This window comes from Indicator indicator, chromosome 1 (assembly GCF_027791375.1).
Source record: "Indicator indicator isolate 239-I01 chromosome 1, UM_Iind_1.1, whole genome shotgun sequence".
NCBI lineage: Eukaryota > Metazoa > Chordata > Aves > Piciformes > Indicatoridae > Indicator > Indicator indicator.
Genome location: NC_072010.1, coordinates 130510156 through 130535693, shown reverse-complemented (window position 1 = coordinate 130535693; position 25538 = coordinate 130510156). Strand labels below are relative to the sequence as shown.

At 51.2% G+C, this 25538-nt stretch overlaps 1 protein-coding gene across 1 annotated transcript; it reads left to right on the top strand.

Annotated features, from left to right (window-relative positions):
* The first annotated feature begins 1507 nt into the window (after window positions 1-1507).
* TXLNG (taxilin gamma) lies at window positions 1508-24757 on the top strand. The gene is given in 12 exon segments (XM_054397118.1): window positions 1508-1536; window positions 1602-1713; window positions 1716-1889; window positions 10667-10985; window positions 12791-12882; window positions 16349-16519; window positions 17362-17556; window positions 19575-19694; window positions 20714-20788; window positions 21537-21629; window positions 22896-22991; window positions 24452-24757. Coding segments are annotated over 12 exon segments (1782 nt in total).
* The last annotated feature ends 781 nt before the right edge of the window (window positions 24758-25538 follow it).

The window sequence follows — 25538 nt, the reverse complement described above, 5'->3', positions numbered from 1 at the left end:
GGAGAGAGGAAGGGCATTTTTTTCTTCTTTTTTTTTTTTCCAGGAATTTAAGCAGTATTATGCAGGTTTGGAAAAGAACAAGTGCTATTTTTGGAAAGAAAAACCTCCAGCTAAAGATCAGGATGACATTTTAAAATGTAAAGTTATTCTTCACCTTGAAAGTAGCAATTGAACACTTCTGGTAAGTACAGATTTAGGGTGTAAGCACAAAATGATTTAAGGACAAAATGATCATAGAACCATAGAATTGTCAGGGTTGGAAGGGACCCCAAGGCTCAGCCAGTTCCAACCCTCCTGCCATGGGCAGGGACACCTCACACCACAGCAGTTTGCTCACAGCCACATCCAGCTTGGCTGCAAACACCTCCAGGGATGAGGCTTCCACCACCTCCCTGGGCAACCTCTGCCAGTCTCTCACCATTCTCATGGGGAACAACTTCTTCCTAATATCCAATCTCAATCTCCCCACTTCCAGTTTTGCTCCATCCCCCCCACTCCTATCACTCCCTGACACCCTCAGAAGTCCCTCCCCAGCTTTCTTGGAGCCCCCTTCAGATCATGGAAGGCCACCAGAAGGTCTCCTGGGAGCCTTCTCCTCTCCAGACTGCACAACCCCAACTCTAGCTCACAGCCCCACTTAACATGGCCTTGAATGTTTCCAAGGTTGGGGCATCCACCACTTCTCTGGGCACTTGGTGCCAGCGTTTCACTACCCTTATTACTAAAAACTCTTTCTGTAATCTAGTCTAAATCTACCCTTTTAGTTTAAACCCTTACCCCTTGTCCTGTCACAACAGGCCTTGCTAAAAAGACTGTCTCCATCTCACAGCAGGTCACCAGAAGGCCAAGGCCCTGACGTGCAGAGAGTGGGTTCAGAGGGTTGCCTGTGTGCCTCAGCAGCTTCATTCTTTCCTCCAGCACGTGTTGTCATCCTTTCTTCCACGGGAGCAATCCTTAAGCCCACAGCAGCCTTCTCACCAGCAAGAGCCATGTGGTGAGGAGAAGGGCTTGGCTAAAGTGAGAGCTGTGGCACACCACCACGTTCCCAAGAAGGGATTATTGATGCAAGGAGACTCCTCCAGCCGTGCCAGCCCAACCAGATGTCCTCTTTGCAGTCCTGGCCTCGGCTACATGTGCAAAACTTCCCCAAACTTCCTTGTGCAACTCCGTTTCCTGACACACGTCCTACTTTTCCCTCAGGAGCAGCAGAGCTCCGCTGACCACAGCTGGCTCGCGGGAACCACCCAACGCTCGGCCGCTGGCCACGGCTTCAAAGCCGTGACAAAAGCAATCGTTGCTACCAGAAAGGCCGGAATAAAGCTGGAGGGATGGACGGGGCAAAGCTTCCTCGGTCAATAACGCTGAAGCCTGCCGCCGCTCCCGCCGCGCTCCACGCCGCTCGGCCCAGGCGGGCAGGACTACATCTCCCGGCACACCCCGCGGCAACCCGGACTCCTTCTCCCGGCAGGCCCCGCTCAGGCCTGAGCGCCGGGGAGCCGCGCGGTGCATGCTGGGCCGAGCCGGCCTGGGCGCGGAGCAAGCTGGGAATCGCAGTTCCCCCCTCACTCCGGGGAGCACACAAGACCCTGCCGCCCCGGCAGCGCCTCGGGGACCCGCGGGCGAGGGAGGGCGCCAGCTTCCCACGTGAGGCAGAGGGCTGCGCGGCGATTGGCGCCGTCGGGAGAGGGGGCGGGCCCGCAGGGACAGCTTCCGGTGTGCCGCGGTTCGGCAGCTTGTTTGGATGCTGCCGTCACATCATGGCGACGCGCGGAGCGGAGGCAGCGCGCGGAGGAGGCAGCAGCGGCGGCAGCGCGGCTGCGGCGGGACGGAGCCGGCGCCACAGCCAGAGCGGCGAGGAGGCGGCGGTGACCCCGAGCGGCAGCCCGGAGGTGAGGGCGGCGCGCAGATAGGCCCGGAGGGGAGGGCGCTCCCCTTCCCCGCCTTGCCGGCTTGTAGAACCTCGTTCCCCGCCTACCCCCGTACCCATGCGGCCTCCGCGCTCCCCGGACGGGGCCAGCTCGGGCGCTCGGAACTGGGACAGGTGGTGCGCCCGCCGCCTCCCTTTTTTTCGGCAGCCTGTGCCCGGCAGGCCAGGCTGCGCTCCCCTTCCCCTGTCACCGAACCTTTTGCTGCAGCCGCGGGTGTGTGTCGGGGCGGGGGTGTCTCGGCACAGTCCCCGGGGAGCAGCGCTCCCCTGGCAGGGGTGGGGGTGGCCCTTCTGCCCCGCTCCCGGGGGTCTGGCGGCGTTCCCGCCGGGCGCACGCGGCGGGCCGTTGGGGACCAGCTGCACGTGGCGGGAGCCGGTGCGGGGGTGGTGGCGGTGGTGGTGCCGCCGCGCTTCGGCCGCCGCCGGTGCGGGCTCTGCCCGGCCTTGCCCGCTTCTGCGGGGCCCCCCGAGGCTCCGCTGGGCGGCCCGGAATGTTTCATCGCCCAGCGGACGGGCCCGGCGGTGCGGCTGAGGTGCGAGGCGCCCCTGGGAGGAGCGGCGGCTTCGCCTCCCTCCCTCCCTTATTGCCTGCCCGCCCGTGGCCCAGTGAGCTTGTTGGGGCGTCGAGAGTGTTTCCTTATTTTCCTAAATACGTATAAATAACCTGTGATGATGTCTTTCCCCCTACCCTCTGGCCAAACGACCCCGAAGTCAGCGACGTGCTGGTGTCTGTGGTGACTTTACAGTGATTTCTGATTGTGCACCCATGTAGGAAAAGCCTCACATGCATCTTCCTGGGCACCAAACGGCAGAGATGGAAAACCTGCTGTAAATTCAGCTGCTCTGTGTAATATCAGCACAACGTTTGGTGTGATGGAACTGCCTTGGTAGCCTCACCTGGCACTTTAGTATCTCATCCCCTGTCCTGCCACAAACTGAAGAGGCTTTTTCTGTGGTAACCTTTTCCTTGTGGCACAAAACAGTAACTTTGTGATGCTTCTTGTGCTGTTTTGGCTGCTGGAGAGAGATTTGGGAGGCTGTGGAGCTAATTTTCCTCAATGAAAAAATATCTGTGTGTTCTCTGAAGTTCTTTACTTTCAGCTTTGAAAGCAGATGGTGATGAGAAAACCAGAATGCAACCCTCCTAACCAAACCAGCATCTCTGTGTTGCATCATCATACCCACAGCAACTAGGAGTTAAATTTTGAGAAGGATGAAACATGGCAGGGAAGAAGCAAATTTTACTTGGAACTTATTTTTTTGTTCTTGTTTGTGAATTAAAAATCCTTCAGTAATCTCTTGAAGATCTCCCTCCCCCTGCCTTGGTGCACAGGAGCTTCTTTATTTTTAGGTTCCTTGTGACCTGTTTGCATTGGGAATTCAGAACTTGTCTATCCTGCTTTTTTTTTTTTTTTTCCCAGAATTGTACTGTGGGTGACTAGAAAACTATTAGGTTTGGAGTAAAGAGGAAGTGAAACCTCAGTTGCAGAAGTGATTCATGCTCTATTAGATGTTCTCTTAATTAGCACCTGTCTGGAGATGCTTGCCTTGAAAAATTGCTGGGGAAATGTTGCAGTCTTTTGCCCTGCATGTAAAAATGCTCTGAAAGCTTCCATTTAATCTTTGGATTCCTCCAAGGAATTTTTTTCCCCTATGATTTTAAGGAAATGTTTTTAATGTCTTAAATTAAAGCAGGGAAAAGCTCTTTCTAATATATTTTTTTCCAGAACACAAAGAAGAAAAATTATCCAAGTCAATTTTTTCCCCTTTGAAATTGTTTGAGGTTAAACAAAAAAATCTATTTTTAAAAGCAGCAATGTCTTCTGTGGCCAAGGAAGTAGGAAGAGGTTAGGTTTTCCCAGGATTTTGGCTTAGATACTTGGAGGGATCTCCCTTTAGTCATTAAACACAGAGAGTGTATAAGGAAATTAACTTTTGTTCTCTGAAACTTCATTTTGGACAAGTCTGGAAGTGGTTTGGGTGTTCAAGAAGGGCTTAAGGGTGCAGAGGAGAGCATGGAAGATGACAATGAGGGCTGGAGAACCTACCCTAGGGGACAGGCTGAGAGAGTTGGGGCTGTTCAGCCTGGAGAAGAGAAGGCTCCAGGGAGACTTCAGAGCAGCCTTCCAGTAGCTGAAGGGGCTCCAGGAGAGCAGGGGAGGAACTTTTGGCAAGGGCTGGGAGTGATAGGATGAGAGAGAAGGGATTGAAGCTTGAGGAGGGCAGATTGAGACTGGAGATGAGGAAGAAATTCTTTGGAGTGAGGCTGGTGAGACTCTGGCACAGGTTGCCCAGAGAGGCTGTGGCTGTCCCCTCCCTGGAGGTGTTCAAGGCCAGGCTGGATGAGACCTTGAGCAACCTGGGCTGGTGGGAGGTGTCCCTGCCTGTGGCAGGGGTTGGCACTGGATGGTCTTCAATGTCCCCTCTGACCCAAACCATTCTATGACTCTGAGGTGGCTGTAAGAACCGTAAGAAGGCTGGAAATGGTGAGAGAAAACAGTTAGGACCATAAGCAGGGGTCATGTGAGATTGTGTGTAAAGCAGCTTCACAGAGTATGTTTTGAATGTTAGGCCAACAGTATTAATGGTGGAATTCTGCTAATGCTGGCCCTGGGTTGACTTCTAAAGATAAAACATTTCCCCAGTAGGTCTTAATCATCCTCCTGCTGTGGTGTGACTTCTAACCTTGCCAGGCTTTGAAACTGATGAGCTATGTGGGTGCCCCAGCCTGGTGTTTGAAGGCAGATAAAGAGTGCATAGGAGGTAATTTTTAATAGAATGAGGGAACAGGGTGAAATGTTGGTTTGAAATGATATTCTGATCTCAAAACTAAGCTCTTAGTTCAGTGGGGAAGCCACCTCGGAGACCAGCATGTTTTTTTTCAGAGAGGTATAATTAGGCTCATCCAGGTCAATGAGCACAGGACAGGGAAGTACTGCATGGAGAAATTACCCCTAAGGTAGTCCTGTGGTCAGAAGCACCTGAATTAATGTGACTAGAGCAGGGCAGGAGGGTGCACCTGCCGTAATATTCAAGCCTAAATTTTGTAATAGCCCAAAATGTGAGTTTTTATGGAGAAGTCATTGATAAAATCAATCCTGAGAATGGCTGTGGCTGTCTTATTTACATTAATGGCTATCTTACATCTATTGTGGTGATTTTATGTCTATTAATGATCACATTTATTTCATTTGTATTAAGAAAAATTGCTATTGAGAATGAGAATGATTCTGGGGTGCATTAGCAGAACTGTGGGGAGGAGGTCCAGGGAGGTTCTCCTGCCCCTCTGCTCTGCTGAGGTTACATCTGGACTTTGCCATAGTCATTACATAAAAGGTGATGAAGGGTGTCTGGTTATTTATTGGTGCACAGCCTGGGATGGCTTAGAAGAGCTGTGGTGTGTAGGTCAGTAAAGTTCTCCTGCCCCTCTGCTGTGCCCTGGAGAGGCCACATCTGGAATCTTGTGTCCAGCTCTGAAGGCAGCCACTCAGGTGAAGAAGAAGCTCGCAGAAGTACTGGAGAGAGTCCATGGCAGAGCCCCCAAGCTGCTGCAGGCAGTGGAAGATCTCCCTGTGAGGCCAGGCTGAGGGAGCTGGGGCTTGGAGCTTGGAGCAGAGGAGCCTGAGGGCTGCCCTCAGTGCTGGGGAGAAAGATGTGCAGGGCAGTGTGGGGAGGACAGAGCCAGGCTCTGCTCAGGGCTGGCCAAGGACAGCACAAGGGGCACTGGGTGCCAGCTGGAGCAGAGGAGGTGCCAGGGCAAGAGAAGGGAAAGCTTTTTGCCTGTGAGGGTGGCAGAGGGCTGGAGCAGGCTGCCCAGAGAGGTTGTGGAGTCTCCTTGTCTGGAGCCATTGCAAAGCCCCCTGGCTGTGTTCCTGTGTGAGCTGCCCTGGGTGCTGCTGCTCTGGCAGGGGCTTGGATGGATGCTCTCTGGAGGTCCCTTCCAGCCCCTGGCACTCTCTGATTCATGATAACTAGGACATAGATTTTTGCAGAAGGTTTTTCCTCTGTGAGAAGTTTGAGAATACACTGAATGATGTTGTTGTGGAGGCCAGTGGTGAGCAGAAATGATTATTTCCTTGTCTGTTTAGGTTGTCTTGTGGTTGTGAACATCTCTTTTGTTTACATGTGTCTGCTCTAGATCTTCCAGGATGTTTTTTGATGGTGTTAGCTGTTCCAGAGGCTAAGGGGTTTAAGACTCTCTGCCGTGTCCAGGCCAAGTGCTGCTATTACCAATGCAGGAGATGTTTTGCTGGATTAATGCCAGTGCTTATTGTAATTTTGTAAGTTCTATGACAGATGTTGGTGTACCTACTCATTATGGTTTCTTTAAATAAGAGACTACAGAAGTGTGTTAGGGAAGGGTTGAGTAATTGCTGCCATCCAAGGCAGAGCTGGGCAAAGGGGACGCTGGTGAAGCTCAATAAGGACAAGGTCAGAGTTTTGCACCTGGGGAGGAACACCACCAGGCAGCAGTACAGCCCTGTAACTCTGTTTTAAATAACCTGAAGATGTTGGTTAGATGTGTCAGCACCTTCTAATAGCTAATTTCACCACTAGGTAGGTGGCAAGGATCTGTTTTTTTGTTTTCTTATGGTAGAATTCGGGATTTTGGTAAAGATTTTTCTGGTCCTCTGAAGTGGGAGATTGTCTGTGCAGCATTCACAGAAAACTCAGTTATGTCAGCATCTCATTCGGGTCCATCAGACTCTAAACCATCTCTTACTAAGCCTAGTAGAAGGTTGGAAGCCTGCTGGAGCCTGAGAGCATCTAGAAGAGGCAGCAGTGATTTCAGAAGGTTTTTGGTGGGGTGGTTTGGTTTGGTTTTGTTCTTTTTTCATTCAGTCAGTACTGAATCAGCACTGTTATACAATGTGCTGCTGGGGAAGGGCTCTGTCCTGGCTGCAATGTTCAGCTGATGAGATAGATGTTGTACTTGGTTGTTGTGACCATTATCTCAGGCAGGGAGGGCAATTGCAGTGATGGTCTGGTGCTTGGCATTCTCAGTGTGACATTTACCTAGTGCCACACTCCAGCTTGAAGCTTGAAACAGATCAAATGTGAAAGCCTCTTCAGGTAAAAGTGTAAGGAAGCTGTTTAGACTCCTGGTTATGTTTTAGTACCTACAGTGATAGCTAGTGCAGAAAATTCTCAGTCACAATCAGGAAATCTGGCTCTTGGTGCCCCTGTCAGGCAAGGACAGACTTCTGTATTTCAGGTGAAAAATCACAGAATGGCTGAGGGAGCTGGGGGTGTGCAGCCTGCAGAAGAGAAGGCTCCAGGGGCACCTCAGAGCTGCCTGCCAGGACCTGAAGGGATCCTGCAGGAAGGCTGCAGAGGGACTTTTGCTGAGGGGGTCTAGAGACAGGCCCAGGGGAAATGGTTTGAAGCTGAGGCAGAGCAGGGTTAGAGTGGAGCTGAGGAAGAAGTTGTTGAGTGTGAGGCTGGTGAGAGTCTGGCACAGGCTGCCCAGGGAGGCTGTGGCTGCCTCCTGCCTGGGGGTGCTGAAGGCCAGGCTGGATGAGACCTTGAGCAGCTGAGTCTAGGTGAGAGGTGTCCCTGGGCATGGAGGGGAGGTTGGAGGAGCTGAGCTCTGAGGTCCCTTCCAGCCTGAGCCATTCTAGGATGATCCCCCTGAACGCCATCTTGCTGACAGCATTCCAGTGCTTCGGCGCTCAGTGTTAACAGCCTGCCTGTGGTGAGGGGAAGGTGGGTTTTGTTTAGTTCCTTGTGTGCTGGCTGTGATTGACTTTTTCTTCTTTTCAGTGGTTCTCATGCTCTGGCTTCCCTCCTGCCACCGTGCCAGCACTTCTGGTTGACAGGATTGGCTGTTGCTGAGCAGTGCGCTGGGCTGAGGTACTGACCTGGCTGTGAAGTGTGTTGCAGCACAAACACAGTGGCAGGAGTGAAAAAGGGCGATACAGCGACAGCAGGAGAGCTGCCTGGGCACTGCTTCTGTTCAGTGTGTAATCACAGCTGCAGCCAGGCAGTTCTCTGCTGCTTCTCGGAGTCCTTGGCATTTCAGTGCTCTGCTTTCCAAATGAAGAGTCTAGGAATACTCTGCCAAACCAGAGCAGGCTTTCCCTGCCTCTGCCAGGCTTCTTGGGCATGAGTTTCTGAGTCAGAAGTTCATGTTCTGTGTGATGGGAAAACTGCAAGTTTCAGCTGTGCTGGTGGTGCTGCAGTTCTGCCCTGGTGTCATCTTCTGTTCACACACCTCTGAGCTTCCCTGTCTTGGCAATGGGATGTGACATGGTGCCTTCAGCTTCAGTGTGACTCGTGGTTTTAGAGGAGGGCTGTGCCACAGTTCCCAGCCGTTGGTGCCTACAGAAAAGTTGTGAGCTCTGCTTTATTTCCATCTCTTGTCCTTTTTTTGGTTTTTCTTTCTTTTTTTTTTTTTTTTTAAAGAAGCATCTTGTTTGTTTAGCTGACCCTAAACATTAAGGGCTAAGGCTTTCCTGTGTGAGTGGAAGTCATAGATTCATGGAATGGTTTGGGTGGGAAGGGACCTTAAAGATCATCCAGTTCCAAACCCCTGCCATGGGCAGGGACACCTCCCTCCAGCCCAGGTTGCTCAAGGCCTCATCCAGCCTGGCCTTGAACACCTCCAGGGAGGAGGCATCCACAACCTCTCTGGGCAACCTGTGCCAGAGTCTCACCAGCCTCACTCTAAAGAATTTCTTCCTCATCTCCAGTCTCAGTCTGCCCTCCTCAAGCTTCAGTCCATTCCCTCTCATCCTGCCACTCCCAGCCCTTGTCAAAAGTCCCTTCCCAGCTCCCCTGGAGGCCCTTCAGGTACTGGAAGGCTGCTCTGAAGTCTCCCTGGAGCCTTCTCTTCTTCAGGCTCAACAGCCCCAACTCTCTCAGTCTGTCCCCACAGGGGAGGTTATCCATCCTCTGGTCGTTGTGGTCTTCTCTGGACCCTCTCCAACAGCTCCATGTCCCTCTTGTGCTGGGGGCCCCAGAACCGGAGGCAGTGCTGCAGGTGGGGTCAGAGCAGAGGGGCAGAATCCCCTCCCTGTGCTGCTGCTCTCCCTGCTCTGGATGCAGCTCAGCACACAGCTGGCTCTGGGCTGCCAGGGACCATTGCAAGCTCCTGGGGAGCCCCACAGTTTAAGACAACATAAGGGAAAAAAAAAAAATTTAAGTCTGTGTTTTACAGGTATAAAAATTCAGCTGTTCAGTGCTGGAGCTGATTATTTGTTGCAGCAGCTCTGTTTCTGCCTTAGCTTTGCAGCAGGCATTTCTCAAGTGCATTGTCTGACATGAGTGAGAAATGTCCACAAAGCACATGCATCACTTCCACACTTGCCAGGAGCACTTCAAAGTGAATCTTCCTTCAGAACTCCAAAGTTGCTCCTTAACATCTGTAGAGATGATATGCAGTTAAAAAGCTTAGTGTCCTCTGTGAAAAGAGATGGGACAAATCCCATCTTCTCAGGAATGCATCTGCCTTGAGATAAGGTTTGAAGCAAGGAACATGCTTCAAGTATGGAGAACAGTGAAGCTGATAGTTTTTTTTACACTGTTTAATGCTATTTGTTGGAGTTTGGTTTTTTTTTAATAACTCTGCCAAGCACACTGAGCAAATTGGGAGTTGAAATATGTCTCACACTCATAGGTAAATAAATCAAACACAAACTGTAACACTCCTTGTCTGTCTGTAGAACCATAGAATTGTCAGGGTTGGAAGAGACCTCAAGGCTAATCTTGTCCCAGCCCCCCTGCCATGGGCAGGGACACCTCACACCACAGCAGGTTGCTCACAGCCACATCCAGCTTGGCTGCAAAAACCTCCAGGGATGAGGCTTCCACCACCTCCCTGGGCAACCTCTGCCAGTCTCTCACCACCCTGCTGGGGAAGAATTTCTTCCTAACATCCAATCTCAATCTCCTCACTTCTAGTTTTGCTCCATCCCCCCCAGTCCTATCACTCCCTGACACCCTCAAAAGTCCCTCCCCATCTTTCTTGTAGCCACCTTCAGATCCTGGAAGGCCACCAGAAGGTCTCCTGGGAGCCTTCTCCTCTCCAGACTGCAGAACCCCAACTCTCTCAGTCTGTCTGACTCCAGTAGGTCAGATTTCAGCAGCAGTAGAGCACATTTCCACTCTACATTCAGAGTTTGCCTTTCAGCCTGAACATGAAATCTGAACCCAGTAGGTCAGATTCCAGCAGCCCTGGGCAACCTGTTCCAGTGTCTCACCACCTTCATGGGGAAGAACTTCTTCCTAACATCCAATCTGAATCTCCCCACTTTTTAGTTTTGCTCCATTGCCCCCAGTCCTATCCCTACCTGACAGCCTCAAAAGTCCACAATACATTGTTGGTGTTGGCTGTGTTGGCCTCAATTTCAGTGTCTATATCCCTGATGAAGGTATTGAAAAGCACTGGTCCCGGTACAGACCCTTGAGGGATGCCACTTTTCACCTATCATTTTTGTTTTGCTTTTTTGCAATGCCAAGGTATTGAAGTTGCTTCATAATGAACTAATTAATGTAATTAATATTTTGACGTGTTGTGTTGGTTTATTACTACTTAAGCTCATTCTGTGTACAGACTTAACCAGCTGGGCAGGCAGGCAGGCTGCTGGTAACCAGCTGGTTATCCCTGGCATCAGTTATGATGACCTTGGCTTAGCTTGGATCCCAGTGGCACTTCCCTTGTCCACACAAAAGCAGGTTGGAAGTTCTCATTTTCCATCCATTTTCCTGACTGTTGGCTTTTTCCTTTCCCTTCTGAAGCTGGGTGGCAGTGCCATGGAAGCTGCAGCTGGATGTGAGGAGCTGGGGCTGGATGCCCAGGACCAGCTGGGGAGCAGCAGGTGCAGCCAGCTGCCTGCTGCAGCCCTGCAGCCTGCCCAGCCCGGCTGTTGCGGCCTGGCAAAGGCAGGAGTGGTGGAAGACGCTGAGTGCCCCACAGAGGACAGAAGGCAGCCAGTGCTCTCTTCCTGCTGCTCTCAGGACTCTCGTGAGGAGACTCCTGGGAGGGAAGAAGCTCGGACTGATCCTCCGGATGGCCAGCAGGACCCAGACAGTGAAAAACACAAAGAGAAAACTTTGGGTATGTTCTCTGCAGCCTTGAGGTTCTAAGTGGCTTTGAGATTCTCTATGCTTTTGCTCTGCCTTTGCCTCAAGTTTACCCTGGAGCCCAGGCTTGTTCCCCCTACCAGGACATCCTGAGAAAATGTGCACTGCTGCTCAGGAAGAGTCCTTCATGGATATCCTTCAGCCTGGAGTGCTGTTTTCTTACAGGAACTTGAACAATATCATCATTGACAATCAGATTTTGTAACTTTCCAGTTGTTGGATTAACTTTTCAGTTGGGGGTTGTGCTGTTCAGTGCTACCCAAGCACTGATACTGAAATTCCAAAGGTTTATTAAAAGCACTCCTGTGAATATCTTCTATTAGCATCACTTAGACTTTTCAAATATCGCTCTGTCAGGTTTTATCTGTGCTAGTAGAAGTTACAAAACAACAAATACTTTTGTGGTTTTAAGATTAAAATAGCTGTTGCTATCCAAGTTGTGTAATGGCACACAGGCAAGGCAGATTTATTCTTACTGTGATCACAGAATCTATCTGATGGTTGGAAAAGAGCTCCAAGCTCATCCAGTCCAACCCTCAACCCAGCACTAAACCATGTCCCCAAGCACCAGCTCCACAGACTGCTTCAACACCCCAGGGATGGTGACTCCAGCACTGCCCTGGGCAGAACATTCCAATGTCTGAGAGCCCTTCCACTGAAGAAATATTTCCTGACATCCAGCCTGAACCTCCCCTGGTGCAGCTTGGAACCATTTCCTCTGCTCCTGTCCCTTGTCACCAAGGAGCAGAGGCTGCCCCCTCCTCACCCCAACCTCCCTTCAGGGAGCTGGAGAGAGCAATGAGGTCTCCCTCAGCCTCCTCTTCTCCAGCCTGAACACCCCCAGCTCCCTCAGCCCCTCCTCATAGCCCAGGGTCTCCAGGCCCTTCTCCAGTCTCATTGCCCTTCTCTGGACAGGCTCCAGCCCCTCAATGTCCTTCCTGGAGTGGGGAGCCCAGAGCTGAACACAGCACTCGAGCTGTGGCCTCAAAAGAGCTGAGCACAGGGGGATGTCACCTCCTGTCCCTACTGCTGCTGAGCACAGGGGGATGTCACCTCCTGTCCCTGCTGCTGCTGAGCACAGGGGGTTGTCACCTCCTGGCCCTTCTGTCCTCCCTGTTTCTAACCCAAGCCTCCTGGGCACTGCTGGCTCATGTTCAGTGACTGCCAACCAACACCTCCAGGTCCCTCTCCCAGTTGCAGTTTTCCAACCACACATCCCCAAGACTGTAGCTCCCCGTGGGGTGCTTGTGACCCATGTGCAGGGCCTGGCAATTGGCCTTGTTGAACCTCATCCAGTGAGCCTTGTCCCATGGCTCTCACCTGTCCAGATCCCACTGTACAGGCTTCCCTACCCTCCAGCAGACTGACAGCCACCCAGCTTGGTGCCAACCACAAACTCACTGAGGCTGCCTCAATCCCCTCCTGCAGAGCATTGGTAAAGACATTGAAGAGGACAGGCCTCAGTGCTGAGCCCTGGGGGGCACCACTGCTGCCTGGGCACCAGGCAGGTTTAGTTCCATTCTCTGCCAGTCTTTGGTCCTGGCCTGCAGCCAGCTTTTTACCCAGTGCAGAGGGCACTGAGCCAAGCCTTGTGCCTGCTTGTCATCTGTTAGGATTATGCAGCTACCAAACCAGAGAATAACTTCACTAACACTAATTTCTCCTGGCTCTCTATTTTGCTGCTGGAGACAGGCTGCTTCTCTGCTGTGGTTTTGTTCTTGTTGTTACTTGGTTATTTCTTTATTTCTCATTGCTGGTTGTCTTTCATCCAATTCCTAGGGAAAGAAGTGCTATTATTAATGCAAGCCTTGAACACACTCTCTACTCCAGAGGAAAAACTGGCAGCTTTGTGCAAGAAGTATGCTGATCTGGTAAGCAGTCTGTGAAGTTAGCAATGGGTGGTGCTCGCTGTGGCATGGGAGAGCTTCTAACAGAGGGTAGTCAAAGGGTTTGGTTATTTCACAGTCTTAGTAGCTAAAAAGAAAAAAAAGCTCAGGCTTCTGAGTAGTGCTTCAGCCAAACTTGCATGTAGCCATTTCCCTTCTACGTGGCTGCCTACATCCAGAGAGGAAAAATAGATTGTGAGAACTTGGTGCTGAAGCAGAACATTAGGATTAACACAAAAGCTGAGGAGTTTCTTTTAGGAGTCATTGTTTTCTTAGTTCCTGTCTGTTGCTTTTGTGCTAGCAATCTGTCATTTCTGTCCTCCAGGGGAAAGGGAAGGAACATGCTGTGATACCAAGGTCTGGGGGGAAAACAGGCTCACTTACATTTAACTCCTGGGGTGTAACAGAAGCTGGAAAGATGCAGGTTTGATTTGGCTTTGTGGTCATTCAGAGAAATAGAAAAGAAAAAATTCCTTTATTAGCAAACAAAAAAGGAAAAGTGCCAGCAGTACTTGATCATAGAGTGCATTCCCAACCCAAAATGGGAGAAAGGAGAATTGATTCTGTTATTAATTGGTGGGGAAAGAAGTTTCTAAGTTCACTTCTCAGAACATGCCTGGGGACAAGTCTGAATGCTTGGCTTGTTGCCCTTGAGGCAGGGACAGACAAGAGCAGAAAACCTGGCAATGCTCTGTGTGTGTTTGCCCTCCATATTGGTAATTAAACAATTAATGCAGAAGTAAAGACAGAGCTGAGCAGCTTGACTAAAGCTTCAGGGTTTCCTTCTGTAGCTGTGCAGTATGTTACATATGAAAATCTCTCTGATAATGACATCACCATCAGGGCTGCACAGCTCTTCTGAAAGAAGTTGAGCTTTCTTGTGAGACCTCACCTCCAGTCCTGTCTCCAGTGCTGCTGTCCCTAGCATGAGGAGGATGCAGAGCTGCTGGAGTGAGTCCAGAGCAGGCCACAAAGATGATCAAGAGAGACAATTCTGCCCCTCTGCGTCCAGCCCTGGAGCCCTCATCATAGGAAGGACTTGGACCTGGTGGAACTGGGGTTGTTCAGGATGCTTTATGTGAATATGAACCTGCACCTCTGCTATGAGGATAGGCTGAGGGAGCTGGGGGTGTTCAGCCTGGGGAAGAGAAGGCTTCAGGCAGACCTAAGAGCAGCCTGCCAGGACCTGAAGGGACTCCAAGAAGGCTGCAGAGGGACTGTTCCCAAAGGCCTGCAGGGACAGGGGCAGGGACAAGGGTTTGAAAGGAGAGCAGAGCAGATTGAGATTGGATGTGAGGAACAAATTGTGCAGCAGGAGGCTGCTGCAACACTGCAAGAGGTTGGCCAGGGAGGGAGCTGAGGCCCCATGGCTGGAGATGTTGAAGGTGAGGCTGGAGAAGGCTGTGAGCAACCTGCTCTAGTGGAGGATGTCCCTGCTGAGTGCAGGGGGTTGGACTGGATGCCCTCTGGAGCTCCCTTCCTACCCAAACCATTCTGTGTTTTTCACCCTGAGTTTTCCTGCTGAAAACAGTTAGACCAAATGAATTGTAATTGTTTCCTTCAGGAAGTTTGGCTCTCAGGAGAGACGTGTTCACATTCTGTCTTTTTTCCCTCCCAGGAGAGTATCCAAATCCTGTAGGCAGAGGAAGCGTTCCCAATCTGTAGGTAGTCACCACCCTAGAGAGCCACTTGCTGTCCCCAGGATGCCCAGAGGTGCTGGGAAGTTGGGTGGCAGCTTGTCAGGGTGTAACAATCAGTGGCTCTGTTCTAGCTGAATGAGTCTTAGAAACACTCTGTTCCTCTTGGAAAGCTTAGGTTGGACCTGTTGATGTTCCTTTCCTTCATGCTGGTGGTGGTGAGCCACTGGCATAGGAGTCAGCTTCAATGCCAGCAGAGGTTTCAAACTCTTGATGGCAGGGCACCTAACAGTGCTGCTCTGCCATCCTCTTTAAAGCTCACTGTCAGGTTTTCCAGTGCTGCCTGTCCAGTAAAGGTAGGCATTCCTCTCTTGAGAAAAGAGCTTCCACAATTCTTTTTTTTTTTTTCTTCCTAATTTGGAATCTATCAGGAGATCAATTTGTGCTGCAGGAAGGTTTGCATCCTTGGTGATGTGTCTCATGGTGGCACAGGCCTGAAGCTTCATAAGTATGCAGACACCACAGCCACTTGAAGTGTTTTTTCTGGCCACCCAAGAAAAGGCCTTTTCATGTTGGGATATCAAAATATTCCCTTTCTTTTAAACCAGATGAAATACACATTTAGTTCACTGCAGTCATGGAGGTCCTTTTATTTTTCCCTCTCTCCTGTGCTTCAGCCTTATTTTGAGCCCTGTCAGACAATCAGCACTGTGTTACTCTTCTGTCCTGCTGATGTTCCTCCATGCCAGCCCTTTCCTGTGGTGTCCCAAGGCTGAGGCACTCAGCAGTGTGACACTGAGCATTAAACCTTCTTTACAAAGATCAGACTCCAAGTAACATCCAGAAATCCTGGATAATGGAATTTACTCTCAGCTTGATGTGAATGCAAGAAGCTTCTGTTCTCTGGATAACCATAGAATTGATGTTGAAGTCAGCACTGCAGACAAAGTTCACTGCTGTCATCTGCCAACCAAACAGCCTCCAGGAAGTTTGCTTCAAGTGGTTGAGACTTTGGATCTCTGAAGCCATCAAGATGGGTCTGGGCTGTGCAGATTTAACAGTGTTTGGATTGGATTGGCCAGAGCTGCTTAGCTGTGTCTCTTCCTCTCTGGAATCCCTTCCCATTTTACAAACTCCTCTCAGTTACTGCTGCCCTTGGGTAGTAGCTGCTGCTGACAGCAAACAGAATGCAGTTCTAGGGGGGTTCTTTCTGATAATAAGCCCCAGACCTGTAGGATAAAGGGCTGTGTGTACCTCACAGATAAGAGAACAGAAAAAGTTGTGACTTGTTGAAAAGCCACTCTCAGCTGGCTTGGAATTTTATCTGCCATGTTCTCCTTTCTCAAGACTAGGCCTAAGCCTGGGGCTGGATGCAAGCTGATAGCCCCTGGTCAGCAGGGCTGGGATCCCTGCTGCTCAAAGGCAGATGGGTTTGGATCTGGAATGTGTGTGGGTTTTGTCTGCAGGGTGAGGGGAGCTTCTCTTTCAGATCCACTTGGGGTAGTCTTAGTGAAATGAAATGTTGAGAGGTTGCCCAGGGAGGTGGTTGCAGCCCCATTCCCAGAGATACTCAGGGTGAGGCTTGACAGGGCTCTGAGCAACCTGGTCCAGCGGAGGATGTCCCTGCTTAATGCAGAGCAGGTTGGGCTAAATGACCTTTGGAGGTTCCTTCCAACCCCAAAATAAAATAGTAATAATTATTATTAAAAAATGAATAAATTTGCCTTGCTCTCCTCTGCCATGTTAGCAGCTTGCTCAGTCTGGTCCTGGAGCTTCTCCTCTGTTGATCTAACAAATCCACTCTCTGGTGCTAGCTGGAGGAGAGCCGGAACGTCCAAAAGCAGATGAAGATACTGCAGAAGAAGCAAGCACAGGTTGTGAAGGAGAAGGTCCACTTGCAGAGTGAGCACAGCAAGGCCATCCTGGCACGCAGCAAGCTGGAATCGCTCTGCCGAGAGCTTCAGCGGCACAACAAGACTCTGAAGGTCAGTTCAGTCACCTGCAGTCACAGCACTACTGCTGCTGGAAAGCTTCCCTAGGGATTGCTGCTCACAGGCAGCCTGGGCTTACCACCTGTGCCTGCAGAAGATGAATGCCATGTGGCATAAGTGTACCTGATTTCAGGGTGAAGAGTGTGGGGGTAGTTCAGCTCCCAAGTGGGGGTTTTCCCCACTTCCCGTTGCAGAGTATCAAGAACACCTTCATTATGTCAGAAGATAATCAAGGGGCTGGAGCACCTCTGCTGCAAGGACAGGCTGAGGGAGCTGGGGGTGTTCAGCCTGCAGCAGAGAAGGCTCCAGGCAGACCTAAGAGCAGCCTGCCAGGACCTGAAGGGAGCCTGCAGGAAGGCTGCAGAGGGACTGTTCCCGAAGAACTGCAGGGACAGGAGCAGGGACAATGGTTTGAAATGAGAGCAGAGCAGATTGAAATTGGATGTGAGGAACAAGTTGTACACCACAATTTGTTGGGGTAGCAGGTTGTGACTAGCTCATAGCACCTCTGAAAGGGCAGAGCTTGAAGCTCTACAGCTTCTAGAAGTGTTAGAATTGGGTTCTTCATATGAGTAGTTGTGGTAGCAGGTTGTGACTGGTAGCCAACAGTAACTGAAAGGGTAGAGCTTGAAGCTCTAGAGCTTCTAGAAGCCTTAGAATTAGGTTCTTCACATGAGGAGTTGTGTAGCAGGTTGTGAGTGTAGCTCATAGCACCTCTGAAAGGGCAGAGCTGGAAGCTCTACAGCAGCGAATCCCTGCTGTGTCTGTGGCTAAAACACGAGCAGGGGGAGGTGCACTCTTTGACTGGAGCACCTTGCTGTTTATCCCCTCACAAGGAGGAGAACCTGCAGCAGGCCCGAGAGGAGGAGGAGAGGCGGAAAGAAGCCACTGCCCACTTCCAGCTGACGCTGAACGAGATCCAGGCGCAGCTGGAGCAGCACGACGTGCACAACGCCAAGCTGCGGCAGGAGAACATCGAGCTGGGCGAGAAGCTCAAGAAGCTGATCGAGCAGTATGCACTCAGAGAAGAGGTGAGGCACTCTGCTGCCCCTGCACTGCTGCTCAGCAGGGAAGTGCTGAAAGGGCAGAGGGGGAAAACCCTGGAATGCTGCACACCGTCGTGCTGGAAGTGGTTCTTGTTGCTTGTGGCCTGGCCAAGGGCACTGCCAGCTGGCAGCAAACTGGGAGCAGTGGCTGACACCCCTTCAGGCTGAGCTGCCATTCAGGGAGACCTGGACAGGCTGCAGAGTTGGGTGGGCAGAAATTGAATGAATTCCAGCAAGGCCAAGGTGTCCTAGTTTAGAGACACTGGAGGTCTCATCTCCCTGCTTTCTCTTTGGAGGCACCTAGACTGAATGGCCACACAGAGTCTGGCATGTGGGAAAGAACAGCCCCATGGAGCAGGATGGGTTGGGGTCTGAGCTGTTGGAGAGCAGCACAGGGGAAGGGGACCTGGAGGTGCTGGTGGACAAAAGGATGCTTCTGAGCCAGCAATGTGCCCTGGTGGCCAAGAAGGCCAAGGGCATCCTGGGCTGCATCGGAAGGGCTGTGGGGAGGAGGTCAGAGAAGTTCTTCTGCCCCTCTGCTCTGGGGAGGCCACATTTGGAATCTCCAGTTCTGAGCACCTCAGGTGAAGAAGGAGCTGAGGGAAGTGCTGGAGAGAGTCCATGGCAGAGCCCCCAAGCTGCTGCAGGCAGTGGAAGATCTCCCTGTGAGGCCAGGCTGAGGCAGCTGGGGCTTGGAGCTTGGAGCAGAGGAGACTGAGGGCTGCCCTCAGTGCTGGGGAGAAAGATGTGCAGGGCAGTGTGGGGAGGACAGAGCCAGGCTCTGCTCAGGGCTGGCCAAGGACAGCACAAGGGGCACTGGGTGCCAGCTGGAGCAGAGGAGGTGCCAGGGCAAGAGAAGGGAAAGCTTTTTGCCTGTGAGTGTGGCAGAGGGCTGGAGCAGGCTGCCCAGAGAGGTTGTGGAGTCTCCTTGTCTGCAGCCATTGCAAACCCCCTGGCTGTGTTCCTGTGTGAGCTGCCCTGGGTGCTGCTGCTCTGGCAGGGGGCTTGCACTGGATGCTCTCTGGAAGTCCCTTCCAGCCCCTCACACTCTGTGGTTCTAAAACCTTTAGAACTAGCAAACTAAGCTTAGCTATGGAACTGCTTGAAGTTTAGCTCCCTCTTTGACAAGGAGTCTACAAACCCTCCCAAAAGCTTAGTGAACCAAAACCAAATAAGAGACAAATAATAATTCTGAAGTGCCCTCCCATTATAATGTGAAATGATCATTTAGTGGGATTTCAAATATTCATCCATACTGCAGTTGGAAATAACCTCTGGCAGCTGTTTATCCAACTCAGAACAGCTTGAAAGTCTGCTCAGGTTGCTGACACTTTGCCCAGTTCTGAACACCTATCAAGACAGAGATTCCACATTCTCTGGGCAGCTTTCATAGCATGGCTCAGGTTGGAAGGGACCTCAGAGCTCAGCTCATCCAACCTCCCCACCATGCCCAGGGACACCTCTCAACTAGAGTCAGCTGCTCCAGGCCTCGCCCAGCCTGGCCTTCAACACCCCCAGGCAGGAGACAGCCACAAGCTGTTCCAGGGTCTCAACACCGTCACTCTAAATAATTTCTTCCTAACAGGCAGTCTAACTCTACCCTAGCTTGCCTGCTCATGGGCATCCTCCTGCCCACCAGGCTCCCCAGGTCTCCCTACCCTGTGCTGCTCGCCCCACCCTGTGCTGGTCCCTGGGGTTGCAGTAACAAAGTACACCAAGGATTAAAGGTGGCTACACCAAGTTCAGAAGGAAGTACTTGCTCCAGGCTTTTTGAAATGCCTGGTATGAAGAGGCTGCCAGCATTGTACCCATCTGGCTTCTCTGAAGGACAAAAAAGTGCAATTCTGTCTGGAGAGAAAGGGAGACAAAGTGCAGCTAAAGCTTTGGCCACTCCTGCATGAAGCTCCTAAACACTCTGCAACTCCCCAGAGATGTTCTCTCCCTTTCATTGCCCAGAGGGCTGTTCCTGTTTGACTGATGTGATTGTCTTCTTTCTTCCTCAGCACATTGATAAAGTGTTCAAACATAAAGAGCTACAGCAGCAACTGGTGGATGCCAAACTGCAGCAAACCACCCAGCTCATCAAAGAGGCAGAGGAAAAGCATCAGCGGGAGAGGGAGTTTGTAAGTGCCTTGTGTGTGTGTGGTGAGAGACAGGACAGAGCCCAGCCCTGCCATGCAGCACTTTGTGCTCTTCTGACAGTCAGGGGGGAGCTCAACAGCAAGCCTTGAAGGTTAAGTTTGACATGTGTATGATGCCTGTCATGTTTAATGTCCATGGACCTCATGGAGCAGGTCCAGAGGACACCACAAAGATGATCAGGGAGCTGGAGAACCTCTGCTCTGAGGACAGGCTGAGGGAGCTGGGGGTGTTCAGCCTGGAGAAGAGAAGGCTCCAGGGAGACCTCAGAGCAGCCTGCCAGGACCTGAAGGGGCTCCAAGAAGGCTGCAGAGGGACTGTTTCCAAAGGGCTGCAGGGACAAGGGTTTGAAATGAGAGCAGAGCAGACTGAGATTGGATGTGAGGAACAAATTGTGGAGCAGGAGGCTGCTGCCACACTGCAAGAGGTTGGCCAGGGAGGGAGCTGAGGCCCCCTGGCTGGAGATGGTGAAGGTGAGGCTGGAGAAGGCTGTGAGCAAGCTGCTCTAGTGGAGGATGTCCCTGCTGAGTGCAGGGGGTTGGACTGGATGCTCTCTGGAGCTCCCTTCCAATGTAACCACTCTGATTCTATTGTTCTACAGTTTGTGTTTGTTTATTTACCTCCTTGGGCAGCCTCTTCCAGAATCTCACCACCCTCACACTGAAGATCTTCCTCCTCAGCTCCACTCTAACCCTCAGCTTCAAACCATTTCCCCTTGTCCTGTCTCTAGACACCCTCAGGAAATGTCCCTCTGCAGCCTTCCTGCAGGATCCCTTCAGGTACTGGCAGGCAATCTGAGGTCCCCTGGAGCCTTCTCTTCTCTAGGCTGAACACCCCCAGCTCCCTCAGCCTGGCCTCACAGCAGGTGTATGAGAGTAAAGTGTAATAAAAGGCCCTGTGGAGAGCACAAGGTGAGGCTAACATTGCATGTTTGACCCCAGCTCTGTTGAAGCCGTTCTCACAGCACTTCCTTCACAATTTGGCTTTTTGCTTTGTGTTCTAGCTGCTAAAAGAAGCTACTGAATCCAGACACAAATGTGAACAGATGAAGCAACAGGAAGCTCAGCTGAAGCAGCAGGTACCTTTTATTTGTGGGGTTTTTTCTTTAGCTGGTGGTCTTCAGTAACAGTTCCTCCAAAATCAAAGCACCCAGAGTTGTGGCTGCAGTGAGCTCACTGAGTGCAGCTGCATCCTTCAGCTGATGCAGTGGACTGCTTGTGGGCAGGATTTGGGTGATAGTTTTAATTAGGCCTTATATTGGAAGGGTTAATTTGTGAGGACTTGACACTTTGTCCTTGCTTTTTGATGCATCCTCAGGCTGCTGTTACTGGAAGGTGCTAAACATTGAATTGCTGGAGCTGGGCTCTCTCCAGCTGCTCTGTGCCCTTCTGCTGGGGACCCCAGAGCTGGAGGCAGGATTGGAGGTGAGGTCTGAGCAGAGCAGAGCCACGGGGCAGAATTCCCTCTCCTGCCCTGCTGCCCACACTCCTCTGGCTGCAGCCCAGCACACAGCTGCCTGCTGGGCTGCAGGAGGGCACTGCTGGCTCCTCGGGAGCTGGTCAGCGCCACCAAAGCTCTTTCTTCAGAGCGGCTCTCACCTCACTGCACCCAGCCTGGATTTGTGCCTGGGGTTGGCCAGAGGCTCATGCAGGACCCTGGACTGTGATTTGTTCTCAGACCAGTTCTGCCTGCTCCTCAAATCGAGAGGGATTAGTATATGAAAAAGTTCATTTTCTGCTGTTCTGATTGATTTTTGTCTTGTACCTTAACATCTTTCTTTATATACAGCTGCTCAGACAAATGTTTTCTGCCTCTTTTTCCAACAGCTTTCCCTTTACATGGATAAGTTTGAGGAGTTCCAGACCACCATGGCAAAAAGCAATGAGCTCTTTACAACCTTCAGGCAAGAAATGGAGAAGGTATTCAGAGGATTACTTACTTTCAGAAAGTATATAACAATGGATGCTCCTGGAGGGTGCTTTGGAAATGCTAAGGCAGTGTTTGCCTACTGAAAATGCAGCTTGGGATTTCATTTGGATCATGAGGTGGGGCAGCAGGATTGGTCATATTTCTGAGTTTTGATGCATTGCCTAACATCTAAACCCCAATTTCAGAGTTTCCTGAAGGCACACAGCACTTCTCAGTCCTTTGGCTGGTGCTTATGTTTTAAAACATTTTCCTGCAGCTTTTACTTGTACTTGAAGGCTGCTGCTCTCTTTGGTGGTTTTTAAGACTCAGTCTTGTTATATTCCAATTCAGAGTCTTTATTGGTGGGCTTGATTTTGTGCAGAAAGGCTCCTCTGTAAGAGAACTTGGTCAAGCTGGGCTTGAAAAGTAACACTAAAAAATTGAGTTACTGATGTAGAGCCACAAAATGGGTTGGGTTGGAAGGGAGCTCCAAAGGTCATCCCTGCACTCAGCAGGGACATCCTCCACTAGAGCAGCTTGCTCACAGCCTTCTCCAGCTGAAATAGCTCCAGCCATGGGGCCTCAGGTGCCTCCCTGGCCAACCTCTTGCAGTGTGGCAGCAGCCTTCTGCTGCACAATTTGTTCCTCACATCCAATCTCAATCTGCTCTGCTCTCCTTTCAAACCCTTGTCCCTGCTCCTGTCCCTGCAGCCCTTTGGGCACAGTCCCTCTGCAGCCTTCTTGGAGCCCCTTCAGGTCCTGGCAGGCTGCTCTGAGGTCTACCTGGAGCCTTCTCTTCTCCAGGCTGAACACCCCCAGCTCCCTCAGCCTGGCCTCACAGCAGAGGTGTTCCAACCCCCTTACCATTTCTGTGTCCCTCCTCTGGACCCTCTCCATCAGGTTCATGTCCTTCCTGTGCTGAGGGCCCCAGATCTGGACCCAGCCCTGCAGGTGAGGTCTCCCCAGAGCAGAGCAGAGGGGCAGGATCCTCTCTCTCCAGCTCTGGCCACACTGCTTTGGATGCAGCCCAGGCTGCCCTTGGCCTTCTGTGATGCCAGTGCCCACTGATGGCTCCTGTCCAGCTTCTCCCCACCAGCACCCCCAAGTCCTTCTCTGCAGGGCTGTTCTCAATCTCCTCATCCTCCAGCCTGGATTGATTGCAAGGGCTGCCCCAGGTTATGTGTAGGATCTTGCACTTTGCCTTATTGAACCTGATGTCAGCCTCCCTGCACTACAAGAGCAGCCCCAAAATAAAATCTTTTTTTCATCTTTTGCAGATGACAAAGAAAATTAAGAAGCTGGAGAAGGAGACCATCGTGTGGCGTACCAAATGGGAGAACAACAACAAGGCTCTGCTGCAGATGGCTGAGGAGGTAAGCTCTCTTTCAAGCAGCAGTGTGGCCAGACTGGAGTCTGTGTCCTAGACAGCTGCAGACAGGTCATTTCCAGGCACCTGGAAATTCAATCTGCAGCAGCCTCTCCTTGCACTGTCTGCCTTATGTTTCCTGTTGTGTGGTTGCTGCTGTTCTCCTCATGCATGGAAAATGAAAAGCTGCTGCAGCAATCTGCAGTCATAACATGAAAAAGTTAGCCTCATCTTTCCTTGCTTCCTTTTTCATGGCTGGGATATGAAATCTTGAAAGCTGAATGAATTGCCTGTGGTTTGATGTGCTGAGCAGAGCTGAGTCAGTGCTCTAAGAGGGATCTGTTTGAAATCTCTGAGCCTGACAGGAAGGAAATAACCACAAATAAAGGATCAGGGACCTCCCTGCCTTGCTGCTGTGCCATTCCTTACCTGTAGTGCAGCAAGGAAGGAGCCAGCAGGGTTTGCACACAGGGCAAGGGCAAACAGCTCTGCCTGCAGTGTCTGGTTCATGTAGGTTAGGTGTGACATTACTAAGCCATCCTGGGGTGGTCTGCTAGAGCTCTGCTCATCTCTCTTCTTTTAAGGAGCTAGCCTCAGGAGAGCCTTGAGGGTGATACCTTCTGGCCTGGATTCCCCACTTGTGTGGCCCTCTGTTTCCTGCAGCTGCCATTGTTTGGGTTGTAACTGACTGATCTGTGGGCCTGCAGATAAGGCTCCTCAGTGATGCTCAGCCCACTCTTGAAAGCAGTGTTGTGCAGTTCTAGCTCTGACTGCTCTCTAAAGCTGTTTGTTGCCACCCCAGCTTAGGTGAACTCTGAATGTAGTGAGGAGATCTGCTCTGGTGCTGCTGGAATCTGACCTACTGGGTTCAGATTTCATGTTCAGGCTGAAAGGCAAACTCTGAATGTAGAGTGGAAATGTGCTCTACTACTGCTGAAATCTGACCTACTGGAGTCAGACTGAGAGAGTTGGGGTTGTGCAGTCTGGAGAGGAGAAGGCTCCCAGGAGACCTTCTGGTAGCCTTCCAGGATCTGAAGGTGGCTACAAGAAAGCTGGGGAGGGACTTTTGAGGGTGTCAGGGAGTGATAGGACTGAGGGGGATGAATCCAAGCTAGAGGAGGGCAGATTGAGATTGGATGTTAGGAAAAAGTTGTTCCCCATGAGGGTGATGAGAGACTGGCACAGGTTGCCCAGGGAGGTGGTGGAAGCCTCATCCCTGGAGGGTTTTGCAGCCAGGCTGGATGTGGCTGTGAGCAACCTGCTGTGGTGTGAGGTGTCCCTGCCCATGGCAGGGTGTTTGGGACTGGCTGAGCCTTGAGGTCCCTTCCAACCCTGACAATTCTGTGGTTCTGTGATTCATGTTCAGGCTGCAGTAGTGGAGCTCCTTCTCAGCCATTGAACAACCCCACCCCCAAAATCAGCTCATCTCGGAGTTTTGTCTTGTTTGCTGTTCTTTTTGTTCTGCAGAAAACAGTTCGAGATAAGGAGTACAAAGGCTTCCAGATCAAGCTGGAACGGCTGGAGAAGCTGTGCAGGGCCCTGCAGACGGAGAGGAACGAGCTGAACGAGAAGGTGGAGGTGCTGAAGGAGCAGGTGTCCCTGCGGGACGCGGACGTGGACCTGGCTGTGCAGGTGCTTCAGTCCTGCAGCCTCAGCTGCCCCCCGGAGCTGGAGCCTGGCATCCAGCCCCCGCCGGGGCCCTGCCCAGCCGGCGGCTCCCCACGGACTCTCTCCCTCAGCCCCACTCCCGCTGGCACCCAGGCTGGAGACTAAAAGCCAAGTGTAAACACTGTCCTGAGAGCTCTATTTTGTGTATCACTTTCTCTGTTGGTGGTAACTATTTGGTTTTTGTGGTGAAAAAAAAAAAAAAGAAAAAATCAACAAAAAAACCCCAAACCAAACCCAATTTTCTTACTTTTTCTACCATATCTGTATTTTCTTAGAACTACTGGACTCCCATGTGGTACAGCAGGCTGCATAGCAGCTTGGAAATAGCTTCAACTATAAATTTTCCACAACTGTGTTGCACATCTGCCTCATTTTTTTTGTTTAAACAAACAAACTAAAAAACAACAACAACAACAAAAAAAAAAAACTATTTTTCCATGCGAAGGATGCATGTGCATTGCCCTCCCCAACCCCCACCCCCCCAGCACTGGCATGGAAGGGCTGTGGACAGAGCTGGGGCAAACAGGGACAGCAGGTTTCTGCTTTTTTGGGTGTAAAAAACCAGCACTCTACTTTTTTTCGTTCCTTTGCCACTGAGCCTACTGAAGATGAAGCATTTCCCCAGGAAACTGACCTACATCAGAATGCTTCTTGGCCAGTAAAGCAGTCAGCTTTCCCCTCTAGGATGCTCTCATCTGGATGGGAAAGTGTAAAGGTCCAAACTACAGTAAAAAAAAAAAAAAATTAGTTGGAAGGGGTTGATGTTCTTTGTGGCATGAAAAAGAGCTCTGCAAGATCTCAGTTTGTATCTGGTGAGACAGACTGGGCAGCTTTGGGTGCAGACTTCTCAGGCTTGTGTTGTAAAAGTGAGTTTAGGCTCCTGGCC